Raw genomic sequence first — 27,625 nt, forward strand, 5'->3', positions numbered from 1 at the left:
AGTTATATATTATTATAAATTATAATTCATTATAAAGTATATAAAATAAATATATAATTAAATTAAGTTATAGAAATCTTGTTTAATATAATTTAATACAGAATGGTAAATTTGAAATTTTTAATTAAAAGAAGAATCGGTGGTCCAATATTACTTTTAATATTGTTTTTTCTTCTTTTATTTACAACACACCAGCCTCTTGTTTAATAAAATACGAACAACTGAAAAGCATCCACCGTTCTGTGCGTACCTCCACGTCAGCAAAGTGTGAATTGTTGTCAATCTTGAGTCATCCAACACGAGTCAAAACAAAATAAAAAAAAGTCTCGCTTTGGTTCATGTAGTTGGTCTTTTTCAGGATTAGGGTTTCGCGATTCTCTCCACGAAATGGATTCTTTGGATTCCGTTGTAGATCCTTTGAGAGGTTTCGCAAAGGATAGCGTTCGCCTCGTCAAGAGGTGCCACAAGCCGGATCGGAAAGGTGATTCCGTTTGCAGTCCCTATGATCCATCAATAAATCATGAAATTTTTTTTTTTTTTTTTTTTTGGTTTAAGTTTTTGATCTGATATTCTTCGTTCTGGTTTTTCGAAATTTCAATTCCATCTCTGATTTTCTTATTAGTTATTTCTTTTTCGTTCTGATCTTGGCAATTTTGGGGATCGGATGTGTTCGATGCAGAATTCACGAAGGTCGCTCTTCGTACGGCAATTGGTTTCGTTGTTATGGGGTTTGTTGGATTTTTCGTCAAATTGATCTTCATTCCAATCAACAATATCATCGTTGGATCTGGTTAGGTAAAGATTGAAATCTTGATTTCTTGTTTTTCTTGATTTCTTGTATTATTTTCATATTATTTCATGTAATTTGTTGGAGGAAATTATGGATATATCGTTGATTTTGTTGTATATGAAGATGTTTTTGTTATTACAGGGTTTCTGTTTCAGTATTTTTATAATGAGATTTGCAATTTTTTGAGCCTTGAGGAATTAATAAATAGCCAAAGATTATGTTTAAATTATAAAATAAAAAACAAAAAACAAAAAATACCCAGTTATTTTATTTGCTTAAAATATATTTTTTTTTTTATACTATCAAAAAGAATTCCTAACTAAATACAGGAAGACATATGCCAATATTGCCAAACATTGAGCTTTCTTGTTGAGAAATTTCCCAACATTGACATTAATTAGGTTTAATTGCTTATTGAATTAGAAGAACTACTATGAATTCCTTTTGTGCTATTTCGGGTTGGTGACCTCGACCTCTCTTTCTTTTTAATCTAATCTTCTCTTTAACTATTGAAAAAACTGAAAAGGAATGACTATCCTTAAGTTAGATAGAGGACACCATTTGAGTATTCATGAATTATAATTGTATAAGAAAATCTTTAGGTTGTGGAGTTTAAAATGTACGAAGTTCCCTTGCCCCTTTCCTGGCTTAAATCTCGTCTGGAGGCAACATTTTGATCAACAGAAAAAAAACGATGCTTTCTTGACTATACACTTCAAAACATTCAGTGTTTCGTATTGGTCTCAGTTGATACCGATGTGTGTCAACCGATACATTCTTGTATTTTGAAACATCTTTTACTGAGACTGAAGCAGGTGCATTGATAAGGTGTCGATTGTTCCCTGAATATCCATATATTTGGCTCTCGAGGAAAAGAAACATTTTAAATTTAGGAATCATATTGTTAGGTGAACGAGTGGTTGATTGCAAATTGATGAAGTGACTGGTTGAAAGATTGATAGAGGGTTAAAGATGGAGAGTACAGGCTCGGTCTATTTGTGTGGAACTCTATTGAAAGTCGTGTGCACACAGTTAATAGAAGTGAAAAATCTGTGAGTGATTGAATGGGACATATGCATGTCTGTAACAGCTGTATAATTATATAAGCATGTCATTACACTTATGGACAGTAAACAGAAATAATAGTGAATTAATTTTTGTTCAAATGCTATTACGTTAATAAGTATATGTGCATGTCCAGAATAGTTGAGTAAACCAGTTTTTACAAATGATTTCTTTTCTGTTTGTGGTTGAAATTTGGCTATGGGCTGAAGAAAGCTCGAAGCATGTAGTCTGTAAAGCTTTATTAATCCCCGTAAGAAAGCAAGCAATATAGCTTGACAAAGGTTTCATTTATGTAAAAAGATTTGTTATAAATACAATATTAAGTTGGTTGTTTGGATTGAACTAGCTTTCCTGCTGTTCAGCCTCATACTCATACAAAGATCTGCCTTGAGATCATGGATTGGCCATATGTCAAATATTACGTGGGAGTGGAGTGGCATTATGGTGGAAGAAAGAGTAACCTTGACATGCGATTACTCAATTATACATAATTGAATTATCTAAGAGTATCTAGAACCTAGAGATGCCTCCATGTATAGTCTCTTGGTGGTGAGCAACAACCCTACATCAGTTCCTTAATTGAGTCTATGTATTGTTTGAGAGGTTGGTGAAGCATGAGGAATCAAACTTAAAGTGGTTGAGTTGTCTTTGACTCTTGCCTAAACTAAGTTGATGGCATTTTTGCTTGGTGGTTGTTGTGTCCTGGTAGATAAGAGAGAAGGTGTTTGAGTGAGAGCAAGAGAAGAGAGGCAGAGAGAGGGATAGCAATTGCTTTTTAGAATGAGATTTAGATTTTTTCATCATGCCTGTTTATGTATTGGCGTATCCTGTTGTGTGAAAGGATAGAAATACCATTAACTGAAATACATTGCAGATGTCAGGACGTGCTTTGACACTTGATGGAATAGGTTGTTTTGATATACTGTAGCAAATGATCCATTTTTTTTTTATAGTATTACCTTGAAAGTGACACATTTTGCTAATTCTCATATTCTTGTGGAATTTTTTGCCAAAGAACCTTATCATTAATATAAAATTAATTTGGTCGCCACAAAAAGCTATCTAAAAAGAACGTCCAATTATATCTATTTACTACTAGTTATGTTTTCTGTGAAGATTCATTTTTTTTCTACCTCAGAATGATGTACCATTACTGCTTGTATAACTCAAAACTACTATGAATTCCTAGGTTTATAATTGTTGTTTTGATGGCAATTCTTCCTCTACTGCTATTTCCTTGGCCTCTGAATTTGTTTTAGGTTGCGTGGCGAAGTACTAATTGACGGTAATGTCCTTTATAAAACTGTAGGAATTATGCAGTGGTGGAAGCAGTCTATCAGAGGGCCAAGTGTATAAAGAGAGAAGAACGTTATACAACCTCTTTGGGCTCTTTCTTTTCTTGTTTTAACAGTGATATTATGGGGGATTAGACTTATTTTATTTGAAACATGTGATATTACAATTTTGTTAGCCTTTACTGTTTTGTAGTTGAACTAGTTTAGTGCCTTGTGAGGAAATTGTGGAAGCTTTTCCATTAAGAGATCTCTCTTTCACCATTATTGTGTTTGGGTTGGTTTTAGTATTTCAGTTGGAATTAGACCTTTGTCATTTTTCTTCATATGAGGTAAAGTTGCATCAACGCAGAGTTGTACTTGTGGAGAAGACTACAACGAATCAATAATATTTTACCTTATATAGTTAGGCATTCATGGCAAGCTGCCATGGCTGACAGCATGTTTACAGAAGAGATGCACAAATTGATCTCCACATGAAATCAAGCCCAATGCCAACAACTATGACAGTTTGAGGACATCATCTTACACCCATACTTCTATGAACAGGAACTTGCGATCATTAATAAATGTATCTCTTTCTTCAAATAAAATTAAAAAAAAAAAAACATTTTCTTGAATTAGACCTCAGAGCTCCATTGATCTCACTATGCCAGTCTCTTTATCTCTCATCGATGCAAGGTTGTATAAATGAGCATTAAGTTGATTTAGACATGGTACGTATCAAATTTTCAAGTGATATTTAATTCCTCTTCCTCGATCTCCCACCATGTCACACACTCTCTAATTCAATTTTATAAAGAAAGGAAAAACATAACGTGAATTCGAGGACTTGACCCCCCACGTTTTGCTGAATATCAGAGATACTCCCTATGCTATGAAACTGATGACATGCATTGCTTGACCTCAATCTTCTAAATAAATTAATAGGAAAAGATTCAAATGCCCTTAGCTTCACCTTAATCAAAAACTCAAAATTTTCTTTTTAAAACAAATCATCTTCAACCTCTTTTAGATAAAAATTTTAACCCTCATACTCTATCTTAAGATTTTGTCTAGTTCAAGCCTTTAACCTTCAATTCTCATTGCTAGATATAGTTTTTGAGAAAACATAAAAGCATGAAATTTTTGATAGAAAAATCTAGGATTTTCTATAAAGGATGAAAGGTAGAAAATGGTGGATGAAGAAAAGGTTGAATAGATGAAGTTACCATAAAAGTTGTAGAGTTTGAAAATGAATGATTTTGAGAAGAAAAAACAAAGAGGATTTTTGAGAAAATAAGAAACGATGGTATTTTGGGTAGAGAAAGCTAGGATTTTATCATAGGACTAATTCTAGGTAGAAAACGATGAATTCAAGATAAAGCTAAGTAGATATGCCATGGAGGTTGGAGAGCTTGAAGATAACTGTTTTTTAGGGAAAAAATTAAATCTGAGTTTTCGGCTAGAGGTTGAAGATGAGGGCATTTGGGGTTTTCATGTTAGTCCACTTAAAAGACTGGTCAAGGGGGGATGTTATCAATTTCAAAATACTTCAGTATCTCTAATATTTAGCAAAATGTGAGGGGCATGTCTAAATCACCCTTTTTTTTTATAGAAAATAATAATATTCACATGTTTGAATTTGAGAATATTTAATAATTTTTTATTTTACTTCTCCCACTTATATATACACAGGTCAACATTGATTAATGTGATGTCAATCAGATTGTGATCATAGTTCAAACTATCGTTCCGTTTCATAATATTTTTTATGAAATATATTGTTTTGGTAACAACCCGAGATGAAACAATACTGAAAATGAAATATATTATGTTTCGGTGATGCCTTTGGGCAATCAGAGGAGGAGGAAAGGAAGAGTGAAGAAGAAGAAAGAAGGAAGAGAGATTACATGGAGATGGGTAGCAAAGAAGAGAGAGAGAGAGAGTTACCATGAGATCATTGGAGTTACGCTCTTCTTTAGTTTTTTTTACTTAATTTATTAACAAATGAACTCTTTGAAACAAATATATGCCCTTAAGCTAGATCTTCTTTGGAAGATTAGGTTATTTAAATAAACTCCATTTTAATAAATATTTGAGATATCCAATATTACTAAACTGATTACATGCCATTTGACCAGTCTTCTGTAAAAGAAACCTAAAATAAATGTATGGAATGTTTCAGGAATATTTTGGCATCGTTTCAATTTTTAGAAAAAAAAAAAAAAAAACCAAATGTAGGACTGAAAAGAGATTTTAAACCATGACTGCACTCATACATTTCATCAAATCCAATTTTCCTCGAGATATAAAACATATCGAAGTGATATTACCTTTAGTGGAAAATACATATATATATTTTACTAGGATCAATTCGCAGTGTCCGATACCCTCGCCATGGCCTTATGTTGTGCGTTTGTGCAAACCCACATACTCAACTGTGTGGCACAGAAGTTTCTTGGGCTTAATCTTGTGGGCGTGCTTGTCCTGTAAGAAACTTGCATAAAGGGTTAGAAAGAAATCAAAATCCTAGTTCCTCCTAATAGAAATTATGAAAAAAATAACTTAAGAACTTGTCCTTGAGATCAAACTAGTGGTGATGTCTTCAGGTTCATAGAAAAAACCTAACAAACAAACAAACATGCGAAAGAAAGAACGAGAGAAAAGATCAATTATCAGTATCAGTGATTACATCATCATCTTGTCATCATTGCGGTGCAAAATCCTTGCAGATGACTAAGGAACAAACCTAGCACAACAGCTTCGAGAAATAGAGACGGAAAAAATACAATCAAGCCAAAGCAGTTGGAGATGGGTGGAACGCAGTGCCACAAGCGATCCACGGTCGTTTCTTTCCAGTTGGGAGTACACAACCAGGAACTTTCCTCCAATCCCTGCTCGACACGTCATAGGTAACCAAGCGATTCATCTGCTTTGATCTCAAAGACAGCATGAGCAAACCCCTGTTACCCAAGCAAGTCATCCGTACGTGCTTCCCATAAAAATCCAAGCACCATATGTTTGGCATTCTGTCAACCTCCTTCCATAAGAGTGTCATCTTCTGCAACTCCCATATGCACACACAAGTGGCTGCATTCTTAGTCAGCAAACCAACGAGCATGATCTGACCACCACATTCCGCAAGAGAGTGGTCCGTCAGATGTGGGGGCGCTGGAACGGTAAACTGCTTCCAAACCCCTGTAGCCATGTCGTAGGACACGATCCCTTCCGGGTCACCACGCATGAAGTACAATGCACCGTTGATGGACACAGCTTGTGACCTAAAGTTCAGGGATAGAGGAAGCTTGATTCCAAAGGGTATGCTCCCCAGACGGGTCCATGTGTCCTTCATCGAATCGTAAACCTCGTGTTCCCCATCACATCCTAGCCAGAGAATCTTGTAACCTTTCCCAGTCAGAGTCATCCCGACAGCCACACGAGACCAGATCCGGACCGACCTTGCAGGAAGTTCTTTGAATGACTGAGTCAGAGGGTTGCACACGTAGAAGTTTCGGTGGCCAATGTCGAGAAAACAGACAAGACCACCTGCCGATGCCACAGGGAGGAGTATCATCTTTGTAGGCAAAGAAGGGATACAAGGGTGATACCATTTCTTCAAGGAAGGGTCGTACATAGCTCCACTGTTGGCATATTCGTGAGTGATTGTGTAGAACCACGGACATCCTTGTGGAACTTCAGCGCACTGTTGGGAGAAACTTTGAGAGGCTAATAAGGAATTCCATTTCCGACAGACGGATCGCAATCGGAAGAATGTGGCAGCAGGAAGTCTTGCGATAACAGCTTCAAAGAGATCCTCGGGGAATTCTTTCCAGATCTGTTGTTCCATTATCTCAGTCGAATCAGCATCCCCGAGCAATTTTTCAATGTTCCGCTCTTTTCGGGGTTTCTTGGCTGGTGGAGACTTGTAAGGTTCCACCATCTTGAAGTTGCCAGACTTCTCTCCACTCAGTATAAGACTGTAGTAACCATCGTACACTGAGCTGTTATCGAGATTGAGGGAGCACCATCTGTGCAAAAGGAATATCATTCAGATTTTGATATTCATATATATTGCCCTAGATCATACATGTGTGTGTGTGTGTGTGAGTGTGTGTGTGAGTGTTGCTCCCCTCATCATTATCATCCTCAAATCCTTACAAAAAGAGTTTCAGTTTCTAGTCAATTATTCCTTGGGATACAAATGATGAAGAATGGTAACCTAAGTAATCTCTTGTACTCCTTTTTCCATATTAGGAGGAAGTATTATTTTCAACTTCCAAGGCAATATCAACAGCCTCAGAATAGAGACCTCAGCCTTGGCTAAGGCAACTCCTATGCAACTAGGTGCTCACCTAAGACAAAAAGACCTATCCATGAGGCCCTGACTTTAGGCTCCTAAGAGAGCCTACATATATACACATAGCCAATCAACAGAGGCTTATGTCATTTATTGGGGGTCAGCTGCCCAAACCATCTTCCACCTTGCAAGGACAATAATTTCTATTAATACTTTTCCACGAGAAGATCTACAAAAGTAAGGTGGTGGAAAAGGCCACTTAGTTTCGCACTCAATGCTACCTACATCTTTCAACATTAGTCATACCAAGAACCCAGCTACCTTTTTCATTTTTTCACTTGAGTATATAAATCTTTTACATTTACTGATATCCAAATGCCCTACATGGATACTAGCATGGACAGTGGTAGAGGAAACGGGAACATGACTTCCTTTCCCAATATCCAAGCCATGGATGTGGATACGAGTATTACATCCAACATGTTGGTATCATAATTTTTTTATTTTCCCAAGCTAAATAGTATTTTATACATTCATATCATGTCAAATTCAATGGAACTTTCAAAATTCGCAAAGTTCCTTTCATTAAAATTGGCAACATTACACTGGTACACTGCATGTTTTCCTATAAATAAAACAAAGGAAAATGCTCAGCATTATGAAAATACATAATAGCACAGTAGCAAATGAGAAAATGGTACACTACAAGAAGCAAGCTGAAGAATCTGAGTAGCCTAAGCTTATATTTCACCAACGATCAGTTGTGAAAAGAACAAACAATAGGAGCCAAGCAGTAAATGCAGAAACATTAAGGAGTCTGACTTAAGAGCTCCAAACAAGGGGCCTTATATACCCAACTCATGAATTGGAGCCAACTAATGGAGCACATTTGGTACTAAACCACCAAAAATAAGGCTCCATAACGATGATGACACTCATTCGTAAGGGAGTTTTTGTGGGGCGCCAGAAATGTTAAACAGCGGCTTATCTCTAGTCAAAAGGAACATAATGCGAATGTCACAGGACAAACCAGATTCTTGGGTGACAAGAATGAAGAAATAAGACAACCAGCTCCCAACGAATTGTTTCACTTGATTTGAAAGTATGCCATGAAACTCAAATATGGGTCCTTTAGCCAATAGATATTCAAAAGGAAATAGGCTTTTAAACCCCAAAACACTCTTACATAGGTGTGAACTCAAAAAGAAGGGTAGAGGCTTTGGTAGGATGGCAAACCAATCCCTTGAAGTGTCCCCATTCAAAAAATTTGAACAGGTGCATACTAATTTATTCAAGTATGCAATTCACAGATTTAGGGAATCATACAGAATTCCACCACTATTTGGGTACAGTCAGATGTTATTCGCTCAAGAATTCATTCATTTCCTCAGGAAAAGAGACAAGAAAAAGATAACCAAAAAATTGACGGATGGGGAAATCAACCAAAAAACGCTTACTTTTCCAGTGCATAAACTAATTTCAGTTACCTGAATAAGAATCAATCCATGTAAAAAGAAGTGGACAAGCTTTACCACCTTAGCATCAAACCAAAGAGACCTTAAGTTCACTTACAAATAGAAATGGGTGAACATTGATTACAACAAAATCCATGTAGAACACTTGCCCCAAAGCTAGAGTGCAACCCAAGTATTTTTAGCTTTAGACTAAAAACCATAAAGGTTTCTTCCACACAAAATTGACAAGACTGCATGCAATTATCACTGCCAAGGATATATGGACATGAATTTCTCACCTACACACCAGTTACTTTGCCATGTACAAAGTAATAACCCACTTAAGTGCTTGAATCTAACATGAAAACTAGGTCAGAACCTGTGTGGTTTACAAAAATGTTCTCAAATGCGGAAGAGAACTTATGAGCACTCCTTTTAAATGAGCTGATGATTTTCAAGCCAATCAGGCTTGTGGGATCAATGTAAAAATTCATTGCAAAGGTTCTACATTCTAGCATCTAGGATAAAAGAGGTCACTCACTCTATTATTGGACTGAAACAAGGAAAATTTGTTGGAGGTCAATACATACCGTATGAGGTTTCAATTGCAAATGAATCATGGATACGATGATTTGGTCAAGGAATAGGGGGATTGTGAGCATAATTGATATAGAGAAAGCATATGATCATGTAAGTTGAGAGTTCTTGAGATATTTGTTGGTCTGCATGGGCTTTGGTGAGAAATGGACATGATGGATTCTGAAGTATGTATTGTCAACCTCCCTTTCCATGCTAATTAATAGCAATCGAACAATCTTCTTCCAAAGCTCTAGAAGGTTAAGCAAAAGGGAAACCTCTATACCCATTCCTATTTGTCATAGTAGCGGAGGCCCTGGGCTGGCTACTATTGGGGTTGTGTCAATCAGTACCTTGTCGGAATTTGCAGAAGGTCCTTTGATATCTCATCTCCAATTTGTTGATGACACTCTGTCTTCTTGGATGGATCAATGGAGCAGGGTTTGTTATATTGTTCGGAAGCAATCTTAGGGCTAGAAACATTTTGCCCAGAGCGAAGTCTATGTGGTTGGTCATTTTCTAATGTTCACATGCTTGCAAGGTCCTTTGATTGTCGAGCGGGGTCCTTTCCATTCATTCATTTGGGTTTCCCTCTTGTTGCAGCATATAAAAGTAAAAAAAAATTGGGATCAAGTCATAAAGAGGGTAGAAAAAAATTAGGCTCATTAAAGTCAAATATCTTTCAAAAGGAGGTAAAATTGACTTTGATCAAAAGCACACAAGCATTCTCCCATGAACTGTTGAAGTGAGGCTTGAAAATTAATCACTGATTTTCTTCCAAATGATAGGGAGGGGGACCACAAGTTTCATCTTGTAAGTGAAAATTGATTGCACTGCAAAGAAAACGAGGGATTAAGTGTCGGGAGATTTAGGCGTATGAACTATGCACTACTAGGAAAATGGCTCTAGAGAGGTTTGTGGTTGATCAAGGAAGTCTATGGAGAAGATTCATTAAGGCAAAGTATGGCAAGAGGCTGCTTGGATAGGAGAGTGGTATCCTAAATCATCTCTTATTCTCTTTTTTGTGTTAGGAGAAAGTATTGTTTTATACTTCCAAAGCCATATCAACAGTCCAAGAATAGGGGCCTCAACATTGGCTTAGGCTGGTTCCTAAGCAACTAGGTGCTCACCTAAGACCAAAAAGACCTATGCATGAGGCCCTCAACTTAGGCTCCTAAGAGAGCATACATAAGTATACTCAATCAATATAGTCTTTTAGCAACAATTGGGCACGAATCTTGTTCCACCTAGCCAGGACCATAATACCATTTTCTTTTTAACATAAGTATGATATGATGCTGATAAGTCTTTTACATTGAACCTTGCTTTAGTCATATCAAAATTATATATAAAATAATACTCTTTGTACTTATCAAAATAAAATTTTCATATGTTTTAAACTGCTAAGCTTTAATATGCCCAACCTAGATAAGAGCATGGACAGTGATGGGAAACGAGAACAGAACTCTTCATTTCCCAAAATCCAAGCCTTTGATATGGATATATGAATTACATTCAATTCTTTACTATAATTTTATTTTTTTTCAAGCTAAACATTATTTTTAGAATATGTATCATGGCGAATGCAATGGAAGTTCTAACGAAAATTTGCAAAGTTTCTTTCAATAAAATGGTAACACTACACTATTTGTATTTTTCAATAAACAAGCAAAGGAAAATGCTCAGAGTTAAGAAAATGCACAATAGCCTAGTAGGACATGAGCAAATGGTGAATCTTGGAATCTCTGTACTGTATCTAGTACCACTATTGGTATAGTTATGTTGAAAGCATCTGGATATCATAGCCTAAGCTTTAACCAAGATCATTTATAAAAATAGCAAATCAATACGAGCCAAGCAGTATAATTAATATATGATGCAGAAACATTGACGAGTCTGATCTAGAGTTCAATGATGAAACACTAATTCCTACAGGAGTTTTTGTGGGATGCCAGAAATGCAAAAGGGAGGCTCATCTAGACAAATGGCATAATGCAGATGTAACAGGACAAACCAGATTATTGGGAAACAAGGATGAAGGCATAAGACAAAACCAACTCCCCCCAGGTAACTGTTTCACTTGACTTCAAAGAATGGCCGTGACACTCAAATATGGAGCCATGTCCTTCAGTTAGACAGGTATTTTAAAGGAATGAGATTTTTAAACGCCAAAACACTCTCATATAGGTGTAAACTCGGAAAGAAGAAGAATGGCAGATCTATCCCTTGAAGTGTCCACTTTCTAAACTTTTGAACTGATGCATGCCGTAACTAATTTATTAGAACATGCAGTTCACATAGTTGAGGAACCAAACAGAACCCCACACTATTCAGGTGTAATCAGAAGCTATTAGTTCAAGAAATTCATCCATATTCTGTGTGCTAATACCATGCACTTGGGATTAAAACTGTGCCTTCACACTCAAACCTATCCAAACAAAAAAGAAGAAAGAAATCCATTCATATTCTCTTTTTAGAAAGAAAAGTTATTCATATTCTCAAAGAAAATTAATAAGTAAAGAAAAAAAATATACACATAAATGAAAAAGATGTGTGTGGACTGCCAATTCCAAGACTTTGCACTTATTTTTAAGCCCTATAAAAATTGAACTTTTTAAGCTATTACAACCTGCCACCACCAACATAAGCATGTAAGGTGCACACCTCTAACATGAAGAGTTAGAAAAGGTATAGTAGGCATGAGGCACTTACATTTTTTGGAATTCTCAGTGGATGAGTTTTATTCCCTATTTGCGTATTTTTAACAAGGTATGGGAAGTTTTGGGGAAGCCCTAGGCGAGCCACAAGGTGTAAGGATCAAACACCTTTTGAAGCACAGGACTACATGCTCATCATTTTAAAGCATAGACCATTTTTTACATGAGAATGTCCACCTCATTGAGTACGGACATGAACCAAATCATCTCATAAATTAAATAATAAACATCGCCATCACCCTATATTTAGATTTAGTACTTGATCATAACATTAAAATTCACTTTTCTATCTCATGAGAGAGAAAATGAAGATATCTTAGAATCAATTTGGTTTTAAACCAGACAGATCAAGGATTGAAACAATCTTTCTACTTAAACAAATGATAGAAAAGTACATAAAAAAAGAGGAAAATCTCTATATGATTTTTATTTATCAAGAGAAAGAACATGACATTATCTAGAGAGTTAATTTGGAGGGGTATTGAGACTAGTTTGAGAGAAAATGTATAAAAGACAAATGAGTTCGCAATTACAATTGCTTTACACCAGGGATTAGCTTTGAGTCTATATGTAGAATTTCGAAAAGGGGTGTTGGAGCCCAAGGGATTTAGATTAAGCAAGACCAAGATGGAGTATGTGACATGTTAATTTAGTATTGACATCCATGAAGAGGAATGTTCAGCAAAATTTGATGGTCTGGAAATACTACACCTGTCGTGTTCCTTGGATTATATACAAGTGGTATTCTATACTCTAGCTACAGCTTGCATAGGTGAATCCATGGAAGGTCATCATTGGTTAGCTTTCAAAATAGTCATTGTTTCATATCCATCAACCGTAGTAGCAAAGAAACGACCATACCTCAGGTCTATTACAGACAAAATGGAGAGATTGAGGAAGAAGTTGCCCATAGAATCAGGGCTGCATGATTGAAGTGCAGGTGTGCTTCTAGAATGCTATATAACCTATGCATAGCAATCAAATTAAAAGGAAAATTCTATCATGCAGCATAAGACCAGCTAGCTTTATGGGGCTAGAAGTGTCAAGAAACATCATGTTAATAAATTCAGTATAACATAGATGAGGATGTTGAGATGGATGAGTAGAATCACTAGGGAAGGTAAAATTAGAACTGAAGACATTCGAGAAAATGTAAGGGTAGCTCTAATAGGCAATAAACTAAGAGAAAGTTGATTGAGATGGTTTGAGCACATTCAACAAAGGTCGATTACAACCCCTATTAGAAGGAATATATAAGTTGAAGGTTCTAAAAGAGCGCAAGGAAGGCTCAAAAGAACATGGATTGAGATAATGAAGGCAGATATGAATCAGACTTTTAGTGGCAGAAGACATGATTCTGGATGGAATCGAATGGAGTAAGATGATTTGTTTAGCTGATCCTAAATCTTTGGGATAAAACTTTGATGATGATGAATTTCCTAGTAAACACAAAATCCCTGTTGCTTTATCTCATCAGGCACAAAAGCCATTCCCCCAATCTCTAGTCTTTCAAGTGTTTCCGATTCAAGAGAAGTATATTTTTCTAGGATGAATTCTTGATACAAGAGGAATAGTAAACAGTCAATAATCTAAGATAAATACTTATTATGCATAACATGAACCCATGCAAACTCCAGTGCACCACTTGTGTCACACGGACTAATGAGTTATGATTTAACAGATTTGGCATCCAATAAGACAATGTTGTGGCCAAGTTACTTCATAAATCTTGAAGGAATGATGCTTTTTTTATTATTTTAGAATTGATCACCTTTTTCCAATCTACCCTAAATGATGTTATTCAAGATTCGTTGCTCAATGGCCAGCAATTTAGAAAAAGATTCTGTCCCATCAAAGGAAGCATGGCCATAAATAAACTATCAGGTAGATAAAAAGTGATTTATAGATTCAAGAAGAATATGGAATCCAAGCATTAGAAACCTAGGAGAAACCAGACCCCCGAGGAAAATGGCTGTAAATATCCTGGAGGAATCAAATAAGTTTGGGGAGACCTTTAATCTAAGTCAAGCATAGGGGCGAAGGCAAGGGTGGAGTGAAACATCAACCTCATGTGCAATATTTAAAGATAAAGTAGACAAGAGTTTTTGGATGTAAAAGAAGAGGATAGTGACAAGGTGAGTTTATAGGGAGCCCTTTTTTCATAGAGAAGTAAAATGATCAAGTATACCTTAAGTTGAATGAGGTCATTTTTAAAAATAAAAATATGATCAAGGATTATTGTGATTGGAAAAGAGGGGATGAGGCTTATGGGGAATCTTAGGACAAGATTGATCCATTGACTCAATCAGATTATGACATTGGTTTTAAACTTGTCAGAAAAAAATGTGAAATCAGTACACTGCATGTAGTATGGTATTGAATAAAAATATTGCATACATAGGTGGTAAATTTCTTGGTATGTTCCTGATAAAGGACAGATTAAAGTGAATTTTAATGGTACATAGCTGAACTAATGACGGTCGAACTTGATGTGAGTTTGGCAAAGGAGAATGAATGGAGGAACTTCTAGTTTGAGGGTTATACCCAAAAGAGTTACTAACATTTTTCAAGCAAAATCTCACACTTTGAAGTAGCAATGGACTCAATTAGTTGTAAATGTTATGGCTCTGCTAGCCCCTTTTAAGCAGGTAAACTTTTTGTACATTCCTATAGCAATTAACAAGGTGGCCAAGAGTTTGCATAATGGATTATCAACTCTTCAAAAGCATGGTACTTGGAGTGTGATCCTCCAATTTTTATTTTTTTTGAAGAACCTGGATCCTTTTTTATGAAATACTTATCTCGAGGAAAAACACACAGATAGGAAGGCTGAAAATCACAATGTGCACTCAATATGGTACCAAAAAAAAAAATTCTATTCACAATAAGAATGAACCAAAGTCCCTAATAAGACAAAGGAGAAAATCATAAGACGCTTCTGCATGGCAATGTCCCACAACTGGATTTTCTATGTAGTTTTGCTTTTCATTACACACGCTACCAGTACAAACCTATATTTACCCAATTCGTTGGTACTAGTCCGAACTGCAAACCGGTACAAACCAAACCAGTTTACAGTATGATTCAATTTCATAAAATCAAGCGAATCATGAACCCACTGAACTTTGATTGGGTTCAGCAAACCAAAGTAGGCCGGTTCACAAAAAAATTTAATTTTTTTTCAGTGAACCAAGCCAATTTATTACATTGTTTTTCATTGTTTACATTTAAAATTTGGACTATAAAATTAAAGTGCTTCTATTTAACTCCATGAACCCAAATCCAAACTGACGAACCAGGTAACTTAGGTACAAACACCAGTTTTTTTTTTTAATTAAAGGCATTTATATTATTAAAACTATGAACCTTGCAATCATAATGATAATTAAGAAACTTTAAAAAAGTATTGTATAATTTAAATAATCTAACAATTATAAATTGGGAGAACATCACATTTAGGTAACTGAACCGAACACAAACCTCCCATAAGATCAAATCTTCTTATTCTTTACATTGCAGATAAACAAAACAAGATCCTACCAGATAAATTCATCATGAATTTACATACTATCAGATTCCCAAATTTAGGAAACCCTAACAATTATTTCATTACACCACTAAAAAAAAATGGAAGAAGAAGAGAAATGCATCCGTTGGAGATAACAATTAGATTAGAATGTGCATCAAATCAGCAGTACATAACAAACTAAAAAAAAAAAAAATCATAACTTTATGATCAAAACAACTAAAATAAGAACACCACAGGAAATTATGGAGAAAACAATGAATTAGAGTTCTGGCAAACCTTAAAATAAAATGAAAAAGTTTAACCAAAACCATAAACACAATTGAAATAAGTTAGTCCGAGGGACAAATTATACTCTTTACTTGCAAAATCAAAATTAAACAACAGAACACATGAAAAGTCACCAGAAAATCAGACTAGATTTTTTTTTTCACCACCTGACACAAAAAGAACCCAAAAGAAAAAAAAAAAACTAAATCTCACCTGATCACCAAAAATAATTGAACCAAAAGCATCTAACAGCATAAAAACAAAGTTCAACAACACGAGTGATGGAACAAGAACAAATTAAACCTAACAACAATAACAAGACAGACACAGAAAAAGAGAACACAAGCAGAATCAAAATCAAAAACTGAGAAATCTCGAAAATGTGGCTCTAACATAAAGAATAAACAGGGAAATTCTACATCTGAATCAACTACTTACAGTAAACCCTAGAGATCTTAAACAGATAAACGAAGTAAAATCAAAAGAGAGAAACCAAATCTCATTAGATAGAGATACAGAGAGAGAAAATGAAGAAAGAGAGCTAGAGAGAGAAAGAGAGGACCTTTGATGTTGTTGTTGTTGTTGTTGTTGAGTTTGATGAATGTGTTGGTGGTGAAGGTAATAAGGAGGAGAACCGTAGAGTTCCCAGAGCTCTTGAACCTGTCCGATTACCTGCCTCAGCATGGCCAGGCCCTCCATGCCCCTCTCTTCCTTCCTCTCTCGCCCCTCCCCCCCCTTTTTCTCTTTTTTTAATCTCTCTCTCTCTCTCTCTCTCTCTCTTCCCACTCTTCTATTTCCACGTCAGCACACCCTCCATAAGCAATCATTCTTTTATTGACTATTAACTCTTAAACTCATCCTTCAAGTAACCACTTGGATTTTATTCATGATGTATGTACCCTTCATTTGTTTCTATAATGACTCATTTGTCCTTTTTTTTTTAACTTTGACTTGCACTGTTCCTCCTTTGAGTTTTGATTTCTCGAAATTCGGATTCCTCAAAGATTGTTTGTTTCCTACTTTCTCCCACGCATTTGGTTCGAATTAGAATCCAATTATTGCACATAATTTGATATTCCATGTTATATGTTTGATGCAGATTTTAAAACGTCATTCTTCCATCATTAATATTAAAATTGATATTTTATATTTAATTGTGTCGCATGGAGAAAAAAATTGGGAAGCCTTAAATCTCCTGGATTATTTTATTAATCAATCACACAGAAACACTAATCAAATATCAAATCAACAATCAAAGAACTTGGGTACAGTGGTCAAGACCTCCCTAAGTATTTATTTTGATTTATGCATTTAAATTTTTTTTTTTTATCCTAATAATAAAAATATGATAAATTAAAAGATAATATGATTTTAAATTTTGAAATAGATTCACCAAAAAAAAAAAAAAGTGAGATTTTAGATATTATAACTGATCTCATCTGTCCATGCTTTCTACATTTCATCAATCAGATAATCCATATTGAGAAATTCTCTTAATTAAAGGGTAATTTAGACATATCCTTTATATTTTGGTGTGTTTCAAAAGTGATGACATGCCCCCTCTTGTAAATTAATAAAAGGGTCAAAATACCCTTGTATTAAACATTTAGTCAAAAATCTAAGAATTTTCTTCTCAAAATTAATTATCTTCAAACTCTTACATAAAAAAATTCATGATCATCTTCATTCTTAATATTCTATCAACTTCAAACATCAAGATAAGATGAGATTTTTGGGTAATAAAATATTGACGGAATTTTGGATAGAAAAATTATGGATTTTCTACAAAGGGTGAAAATGTAATTTATTATAAAGATTGAAGAGTTTGAATATTATTAATAGGGGTAATAAGGTCTGAATTTTCCATTAACTTTTTTTTGAGCATACCATCAGTTTTGAAAAACAAGAGGATATCTCAAATAGTCTTTAGAACGAGGTGGTGTTTTTGTTTAGTTCGGGCATAAATTAGTGAAATTGAAGGTATCTCTGTCATAGAAATTATATTCAGGGGTATTTCAGTAAATATGTAAGCATTGGCGGCACGTTTAGGTACGTAATTCCCTGTAAAAAGTAGGGAATTTTGTTACCCAGTTTGCACGTGTGAACACTACTTTTGGTCAAGTTTTACCGAAGACCAATCCTCCTTTCTAAACGACTTACTTTTAGAGAACCAACGGTCTAGATCCAATCTCTCGAGGCTCTTTCTACTTATTTCACTTTCACGCCCACGGCATGAGTGGCCCACTATTTTTCCATTTATGATGATTCTATCTGGAATTACGGAAATACCAAGTTTGACCCCTTTATGTGAAAGAAGAAGAATCCAGTAGTGTTGGAAAATAAATTTGTCCGTGTTTGGTCACTTCAAATATTAATTTACGGAAATATTTGCTGATTAACGATTACGCCTCACCTTCATAAGAGTGGAAACAGGAAATATTCTTGTCTACACGTGTCAATTTTCTATTGGTTGTAGAAAATGATTTTGCTTCCATTTGGCGTCATACTATTGGCTACATGATACTCAAAGGACACAGAACGTTCCATTCTACCCCTCCTATTTTGGTGAGTATTTGAGGTATATTTTTATTAATGAAAATTATCAAAATACCCTCATCTTCGATTTTGTATAAAAATCTTTATTTTTTTATTTTAAAAATCAGTCATTTTCAATATCTAGGATTTTTTTTTCTTGTCTTCAATTTCAAAATTTTGCATCATTTTACATTTAAATTTAAGAACAAGAAAGGATCTTGAGGAAGTAAAAGATGATGAATTTTTTAAGGATAGTTAAGGGGGTTTGAATAGGTTAAAGTAAAGGGATATGAGTTACAATCGAGAGCGGTTTTCCCTTCCTATAACAACATACAAGTGTCTACATGGCACATTTTGATTGGAGATTAAACACATCGACTTACATGCAATGTAGATAACCACTTGATTAGGAGTTAGAAGTGTTTTTAACTCTTACCAAAATGTGCCAAGTAGGCATTGGTTTGATTCTAAATTAATTTATTCCAGAGACTCAACAGTTTGAAGATTACAAATGTTTTTTGTTTTAGAAAAATCAAAAGTTTTTTATTAAAGATTGAAGATAAGGGCATTTAAGTTATTTTCTATTAATCTTTGATAATAGACTGTGGCCAAGAGACCTAGGTCACCTGGATGATTATAAAAATACATGGGTATTTAGAATATTCACCAAAACTCCGAGGGCTATATTTAAATCACAAAAAATGTATCAGAATTCGACTCAACACAATCAAAGTGTGGCCCACCAAAATGAACGGTTAGGAAGAGACTTCTGCGGTAGGAGAAGGAAGCTTTTGGTGTGATGTAGTTGTACCCCATCATACAAAGCATACAAGGTATGATTCAATGAAATAGCAACCTCTTACCTACTATTGAAACACCAAGCCCAAAGTTTGGTGAAATCGTTTCAAGACCATGTGGATCTCAACTACACAAACCCATCCAACCATCCATCAAAAGTGGGCCCTAAAGTGCAACATCATTAGATGGTACAACAAAGATATTTTTTTTATTAAGGGATAGGTATTGGTGCCATTATAAGGTAAGAAGTTGGACATTTTCGTATAGTGGAAGTGATGATGATGATGATGAAGGTTAAGGTTGGGGTGGGGGTGTATTTGAGTCTAAAGTGAAAGAAAGAGGGGTAAGGTTTTAATGATTAGATTTGCCAAAACCAAGGGGGGGTGCGGTGAGTAATCATTTCCTTCTAGGGAAGAGATAGAGGTGGGTGGGTTTGGAATATAAGGATTACCATTCATAGTTTTGATACTTCTTTTATGTTTGCATCGGTTAGGTCACTCATTTCATCATTTTAAAATTGACTTTTGATTTCCTACTTCTCATACGTATCTTATTATGGAGATCGGTACCAATCACATCTGATTGGTACTGATCGGATATTAATTTATTCTAAACCAAAACTTATCATTAGTTTGATGGATTTTGTTTTCTGATCGATAAGCCTATTTTTAACGAGATCAATAAATCAATTATGACGAAAATTGAACCTAGTTATCACCATAGACTTTACCAATTAAGTTACCTTCTAAATTCCTTAAAAGATGGATTACGGGTTTCTGGTCCAATTGGTTATTGGTTCAAATATTTAAAATAAATATAAAAAAATCATGATCTTGATTATTTTAACTATAAACCTAAATCATTAACTATGAATGGTTACAATCCCTACACATTTTAGTTTTGATTAATCAATTCCAAGTTGCCAATTCAATAAAGAAAATGCTGAAGTAACATTGAAATTGACATCATTTCAAGCATTGTTGATGTGGATGTATTTACAGAATCATAGATGTTTTTCATCGAGACACGAGTGAGAAGCATTTATGGTTCTGTGGACACCAATGTGTGAAACAATGTCAATTTCAAAGTTACTACAGCACGACTCATTCGATAATTATATGTGTACATTAACACCTCAAATAGAACTCCTTAGCTCCAATGGTTTTCATGGACTTAGAAAATAGGATTATCAGTGGGTGGGTTCGGGTTGTACTTGGACGAATCCTATCTGAACCCTAAAGAGGTGAACTTTACCTCAAACTAATCCTAAACTCCTATCTGACCTAAGTCGATTAAGTTCAAGTTTAGCCCTAGCAGGTTTTGGTTAGGTTCGAATTGATTTTCAGGCTTTACAAAAATATTAAATTCATATCAAATACTATAGTTTGGATTGAGTTATGTTGATTTTCAAACTCCATAAAAATATTAAATGCCATTCAACTTAAAATAAACACCAAATATCCATCCTAATCGAAAATTGGTGGAGACGAGATTAAACTAATTATTTTACTATAAATTTTAGTTGGGCCGGGATCGTATTCTTGGGATTATCATTACTTGGGTTTAATGCCCTAAATTTTTTTTAGGCTAACCCTTCCTTCATGGGCTCCCGATCAAGTTTTTAAAATTTACTATTTTAAGCAAAGTGGGCCTAATTAGTGGGCTTATGGACTAAATTGATAGTCCAACTAGAAAGTTAAATGGGTCAAAGAAACAATGATGAAAGATCATCATTGTAGGAACTTTTGGTGCCGGTCGAACCATTGAACGGCTAAAAGGGGTAATTGGTGTGACGTTAGAACGTGTGAAAGGAGGAGTCGAATGTTCTTCTCTTCTTACTCTCGAAGATATGGTACATTGAGAAGCATTGTATTAAATGACATCGTCAATTCTAACCGTAGATCTTGGACTCACATCAGTGGGACCCGCATTATGCTTTAAAAAAAGTAACATCTAAGTTATTTGATGATTTACTTTTACTAAAGCTGCAAGTACTAGAGGGTTTACCAATCATTAAAAAAGGGAACACGTGGTGCGCATCTGTTGAAGATTTGGCAATGCAATCACAAGATCATACCAACTGGCTATGACAAGAGTTAACAGAATTTATATCCAGTACTCCAGGTATTTGGATAGTTATGAGGGTCCGATCACTATCCTCGGTGCCTGATTGGCCACAATTTGAGTTTTATTTATCTGGATTAGGACCGGCAATGATCCGAAATATACTTGATGTCCGCATTGATCCGATTTGAAAAAATATGAAAAATTAGATTCGGATTAAAATCTCATATCCGATATAATTTTGGATCAGATTCGGAAATACCTCAATCTGCTCTGAAAAAAATCCGATCCAAAGCATATTTTAATATTTCTGTATTTATTATTCATATAAATACATACAAAGAAAAAAAAATATTTTGAATTTTTTAAAATTATTGGGGCCTCTATATTTGTAGTTGAAAATATATATATCATTTTGTAAAATTTTCAAGTTTTTGAATGTTGATGATTTGAAATAAGGCATGTGTTTGGATCTAGTCGGTTTTGATTAAAGCATTAACTGAAACAGATCGGATTTGGTTAGTAGATTCATTAATCGGATTGGGGTTAAGATTGCAAAATTTTGGATCAGTATTGGAGTTGTACTGATCTGATATCGAACTGATCCGTTGCCAACCCTAATCTTGGAATTTACAACGAAGATCGATAACCCAAATTTCGGGGTAACGCATGGATCGTCATGATTTTCAACAATTCTGATTTTGATATCGAAATATGTAATATTATATCTGAATTTCGATCCTAATAGTGAAATTCAATCTTCCATTACTGATTAACACTTTAATGGAAGAAATTCAAAAGCTTATAACTATTGGAGAACTATTTTGGAAAAAGTAGAAATTTTTCCACTAAAGCATAGTGTGTTGATAGTTATCTTTGTTTCCAAACAATCCTTGATGAATGTATGTATCATAGTAAAAGTTGAGGAAACACATGCCAGTAATCATTGTTTTAGAACCCACAGAAGAAAATAAATCATCCTTTTTCACTTTAGGTATGATTAATCATTATGCACTATTGAACCTAGTAGGACTGATGGTTGCAGTTGCATTTGTTGGGATAAAATTATTCCTGATTATTTGATTTATTAATTTAATGTGAACCATCATGGTTAGAATCATCAGTTTCTTTATATATATATATTTATTATGGTAGGTCCAAGTGCTAGGGCATTGGATCGATGTCGTAGACGTTTAGGTTCAGGTGATCATTTTTCTGATAAATATATGGTTTGTATCTTTTAGGGTTGCAACCTGGGCCGATTGGAGGATAATCCTAGGCTTGATACAAGTAGAGAACCCTCATCCCAAGCTTAACTCAATCCGACCATCATGCCTAAGATCACCAACTCAAGGTCAACTTGAGCTTGATTTTTTAAAATTGGGTTGAACTTGGGTTAGCCGAGTTAGGTAATCTTGGGTGGTTTGGTCAGGTTCGTTGAATAACCCCAATTTTATTTTTATTTGCAAATAAATTTTATGTTATAAAAAAGAAATACAACATTTAAAAAAAAAAAAACTCATAATTTAATAAAATCATACAACCTTCAAATCAATTGTTAAGAGAATGTTTAGACAAATCATACTAAACTAAAGCTCACATTAATAATATCCAATTGTTCACAGACCATAAAAATAAGATTGAATAAAAAACCTATAATTATTATAAAAATATTTATATATTAGTACATAACATCTAGTTCGGGTTGAGTTGGGTTGTCTAAACCCTCAATTTGAGGTTAGGCTAAGATATTCTAACCCAGGCTCAACTCATTTTCTACATAACTTGACTTAGGCTCACCCATCAATCGGATTGAGCCTAGGTTGAGTTCTATCACTCCATCCCCCTCCCCCAACCACCCCAAGTTGACGTCTTTATATTTTTAAGGAAAATATTGAAGTAACATTGAAATTGACATCGTTTGGAACATTGCTAACGTGGATGTGTCTATAGAACCATAGATGCTTTTCATAGAGGTACAACTGAGGAGCATCTATGGTTCTGTGCTCACCAGTGTCCACCCAAACGATGTCAATTTCAATGTTACTCCAGCACAACTCTATTTTTAAAGGTTGTCTAGAAATGTAGTCTACATTGTGAAATCAATGTAATCTTTGTTTCCAAACATCATTATCTAAGGAGGACAAGCTAGAAATTATGTAGTATATTAATTAATGGATCGTAATTCATAAAAAAACATGAAATTCCAACAGTTAAAATATGAGATCTAAAAACCGGGATAAAAACCATATCCCCATAATGAGTCACATATCCCTAAGATGTATCCCCGATTGTTGGATTCCCCCCCACCCCCACAAATTGCAAGAACTAACTTGATCAAGAATGTACATCAAGACGAATATCTTGATTTTTAATGTGGGTCATTCCCATGATTTTATCTATAATGAAAAACAAAGCATTTGCATGGTAAAAGTTAGGGGTGTCAATGGCTATTAATTTCTAAATCACTTTTTATCGAAATTGATTAGAGTTGGGTGGATTGGAACTGAACCCTGGTTGAGAACCAGAATTGATACGAAGTGAGAATCGAAATCGTTTAAAAAAATTGTCAGTTCCTTCTAGCAAATATGTACACGTTAGAATCAAAGGAAATCATTCTTTAGAGTGGAGGAACAATATTGACGACCCCAATTTTTTAGATAGAGCCCATCGAACACTAAGGCAGTTGTCGTTGCTAAGCAATAGTAGTCCAAAGCTTCAACGATCTGGTATCAATCGAGATATTTGGCATTAATTTATTGAGTGTGATTGGTTGTCAGCACGTCGAGTCTCTCAATCGGCAAAAACGAATGCAAGCTAATTGAGAGCTTGAGAAGACCCCATTTGAGCCCCATGGATCCAGCTTGAAATGGGTGGATTTGGAGAAGCAATATTTGGGTTTGGGAATGGCTTGCACTAAGATTTGTGGATCCAATAAAAATTGGGCTGGATTGGGCAAAGAGATTTACTTGGTTTCCTCAAGATTAAGGTACTATCATGGATTGACACCGATTCCACTATGAAGAAAAAACTCTCTTTTGCAGATTACATCATTTCAGCGGACAACGAAAAATATATACCCCCAAGAAATGTAACTAGGTTTTACATATTGCATGAAAGTATAATTACCACGTGTGTCGTAAATGCTTCCTATACTTATATCATATGAGCGATTCCAAACTGCTTATCAATGATGGAAGTCTCCGTCGAATATTTAGTGGAAGACACGAAACAAATTGAAAAAGGAGAAAAGAAAAAAAAGACAAGTCGTAACAAAAAGAAGTGGCATTGGGATCATTTGTCCTATATGTGGAAAAGGAAAAATTATGGAATGATTGATGGTAACTCCTTGCCATCTAGTCCTATCAGGCTCGACGAGATAGGGGTGCATTTGGGTATAGGGATAGTTCTATTCTTGGTGGATTAAATCCAGGTTTAAAAACTCTAATGTTCGGCTTAGAAGAATAATTTTCACAAGACCACTTGGCATGGCTTACACTAAGGCACCACAGGTGATTGCCATAATGGACGTACGGCTGAGCACCTTACAAACAGGTGCCATACTTGAAAATTTTCCTTCTATGTACATGTGGAGTGTTTGGTTGCTAAGATAGCCCTATTCTGCGTTATTCGGATGGTATAGAATGACAAAAAGAAAAATTGATATCCTTTTTAAGTGACCCTCCTTTTTAGGATGCTACTTTAGGGAACACACAAAGGGATGGACTACCCTTAGTTAAGATGGATGGACTAGATGTATGGAAGCGACCGTTTGGGTTCAATTATTCATAATTATTTATGTGATCGACGGAGCAAATTAAAAGAAAAATATTATAGGGAAGCAATAAGAGTGATTATATATACTTTGCGGAGTGGAGTAAGAAAGGTAAAATGAGGGAGGCAAAGATGAAGAATTGAACTAAGAAAAGCAAAATTAGAAAAGATTTCAAAGAAATCTAAGAATAATCCCAAAAAGATGTGTAATAAAGGAAAGACATTTGGGATTGTTTGGACATAAACAACCAAGACCAATTAGAGGATATCATTTCCAATTTTATCTCCATTTTATTCCAACATTTTTCTTAGTTGGGACTAATCCTGAATTAACTCCATGAAATTTGTTAACTTTTCATAAGTGAGGTGAGAGGAGAAACATTTGGGTCTCATGATAATCCAACACCATAGAAAGCTTAAAACCTACTTAAATCAAATCATAACTTGTAGGTTTGATGAAACTCTTGACAAGAAAAGTAATTCTCTCTCAAATTCTGTACTTGATTTTGAAATCTTGGCAAAGATATATTCTTAATTATTTTGAGAAAAATTCCTCAAGAACAAAGTGGACTGTAAGGGATATAGGTGGACATTTGGGTATAGGGATAGTTCTACCCTTGGTAGACTCAATCCAGGATTAAAAACTCTTATGTTTGGTGGGATACAGCAAGTCATCCAAAGGGCACTAAAGCATGCTGACTGGCATGGGTTGGACGTACAGCTAACACCTTACAACCTGGTGCCAGTGAAGTCCTGACTCCAGAGAAGGAATTCCTTGAAAATGTGCCGTCCACATATGTGGGGTGTTTGGTTGCTAAGATAGCCATGTTCTGGGTTATTGGGATGGTAAAATGATTTGAGTCAATACTTGAATAACAAATAGGGTAAATTGCCTTGGAAGTAGGCATGTTGAACCACGTAAATCTTGTGTTTTAACGTCCAATCCTCAGTGAGATGGCCAAGATCACGCCTCAGGCCTTCCTTGGGAATTTATCCCATAAATTACTTGGTTTGGTTTGGTTTGGTTTGGTTTTTTTTTTTTTTTTTGGGGGGGGGGGGGGGGACAACACGTGCCCCAAGGATTGGTCAGGTGCTCTAAGAGGCCTGGGCGACTCGGTTCAAGAAAAAAAATTGTATTTCCTTATTGTTCTTGTTTCTTTTTTATCTTATACATCACTAGAAATAGAGATCCACACTCACAACCCTTCTTATTGAGTTGCTACTTCGGAAAACATATAAAGGGATGGAACATTAGTTAAGATTAATGAAGGACTAAAAGTGCTTAAAGCAGCCATTTTGGTTGCTTATGTTTAAGAATCGTGACCGGGAATCGTAGATCTGTATGCCTCAGGATACAAAACTGCACTTTCCCATAAAAATGTGTATCCCAAGGCGTACAGATCTATAGTTCCCGAACTTGTCATGTCAAGAGAGTCGATTGAGGGGTAGTCAGATTATCACGACTCTACCTTTAATTGTTCATAAACACCAAAAGATTAAGGAGGATTTTTGCCATGAACTGAGAGGAGTGTATTTACAATGGAGATGTGCTTGAGTTTTAAGAGATTGACGCATATAGAGCAAATTAAAACGAAAAATCTTACATGAAAGCAATAAGAGCAACTATACCTTTAGGAGCAGTATATAGAGAATCAAGAAATGTCAATTCTCATAAAGTGGATGTAGCAAAGACAAGGATGCTAAGATGGATGAGAGGAAAGAATAAGATAAACAAAAATTCGAAAAGACTTCCAATGAAATTTAAGAATAGTTTCATTAGGATTATTATTATTTTTTATTTTTTATTTTGTGGGTATCCCCACCCTTCAGGAGGGACTAATCCCGTGGTCACACGCACCGCCCCGTCGGACTTGAAAGTCCTACGTACAATAGGTTGAGTCGAGGGTCAACCGGACCCTGGAGGGTGGCCCCAAGCAATTCATAGTTTCGTGGGGTTTCGAACACTTGACCTACTCAAGGTTCGGCTTGCCCCTTGGGGGTTCCATTAGGAACTTAGGTATATAAAGGAGAGTCGTTTGAGATTGTTTGGACATTGATAACGAAGACCAACTAGTGGCACCACTAAAAATTAATGCCTTTGTGCAGGTTGAAAGCTATAAAAGAATTTGAGGAAGATAAAAAATGAATTAGATTAAGGTGATAACTGAAGGTTTGATGGCATAAACCTTAATACAGGACATGGCTTTTGGCAAAACAAAATTCCTGTTGTTAAATCCAAATAATTGTTACAAGGCAATTGTCAACGACGATGATTTTGTGCACAAAATAGTTTTAAGAAATGATACCCATTATAGAGAAGTGATGGTAGTTTTCTGTCATGAGAATAGGTTTCATTAATTACGACTCCATTGCACATCTCAGCTTCAATGGCACCAGCATTTCATCACTCACATATATTTCTCTTTCATTCAACAACTTCAATGACTTAATTACACAAAGAAGCATTTGAGGGGTCTCATGACAA

The 27,625-nt window shown here is 35.3% G+C and overlaps 2 protein-coding genes across 4 annotated transcripts; one reads left to right on the forward strand and one right to left on the reverse strand.

The window, feature by feature from the left end:
- The first annotated feature begins 320 nt into the window (after nt 1-320).
- Nucleotides 321-3,411, forward strand: LOC147398488 (protein transport protein Sec61 subunit gamma-like). 2 transcript variants are annotated; one of them, XM_086447706.1, is made up of 3 exons: nt 321-481; nt 680-795; nt 3,115-3,411. In XM_086447706.1, exons 1-2 carry the CDS (start codon nt 388-390, stop codon nt 793-795), a joined length of 210 nt encoding a protein of 69 aa, XP_086303832.1. In that variant the 5' UTR covers nt 321-387; the 3' UTR covers nt 3,115-3,411. The 2 variants fall into 2 exon arrangements, with proteins under 2 accessions (XP_086303832.1, XP_086303831.1); XM_086447705.1 differs by having other exon boundaries at nt 3,165-3,411.
- Nucleotides 3,412-5,771: 2,360 nt separating this feature from the next.
- LCR (Galactose oxidase/kelch repeat superfamily protein) lies at nt 5,772-16,714 on the reverse strand. 2 transcript variants are annotated; one of them, XM_086447703.1, is made up of 2 exons: nt 16,532-16,714; nt 5,772-7,157 (listed from the first exon to the last, which is right to left on the reverse strand). In XM_086447703.1, exons 1-2 carry the CDS (start codon nt 16,666-16,668, stop codon nt 5,921-5,923), a joined length of 1,374 nt encoding a protein of 457 aa, XP_086303829.1. In that variant the 5' UTR covers nt 16,669-16,714; the 3' UTR covers nt 5,772-5,920. The 2 variants fall into 2 exon arrangements, with proteins under 2 accessions (XP_086303829.1, XP_086303830.1); XM_086447704.1 differs by lacking the exon at nt 16,532-16,714 and adding an exon at nt 7,482-7,519.
- Nucleotides 16,715-27,625: the final 10,911 nt, after the last annotated feature.

This window comes from Akebia trifoliata, chromosome 7 (assembly GCF_017979445.1).
Source record: "Akebia trifoliata isolate Shusen 1 chromosome 7, ASM1797944v1, whole genome shotgun sequence".
Classification (NCBI taxonomy): Eukaryota; Viridiplantae; Streptophyta; class Magnoliopsida; order Ranunculales; family Lardizabalaceae; genus Akebia; species Akebia trifoliata.

Excerpts from the sequence above, each read along its gene's own strand:
- LCR (XM_086447703.1), bottom strand. The coding sequence starts at position 16,668 with ATGGAGGGCCTGGCCATGCTGAGGCAGGTAATCGGACAGGTTCAAGAG. Across the intron at positions 7,158-16,531 it reads CAACAACAACAACATCAAAG|ATGGTGCTCCCTCAATCTCG; the intron begins GTCCTCTCTTTC and ends CCTTTTGCACAG.
- LOC147398488 (XM_086447706.1), top strand. The coding sequence starts at position 388 with ATGGATTCTTTGGATTCCGTTGTAGATCCTTTGAGAGGTTTCGCAAAG. Across the intron at positions 482-679 it reads CCACAAGCCGGATCGGAAAG|AATTCACGAAGGTCGCTCTT; the intron begins GTGATTCCGTTT and ends TGTTCGATGCAG.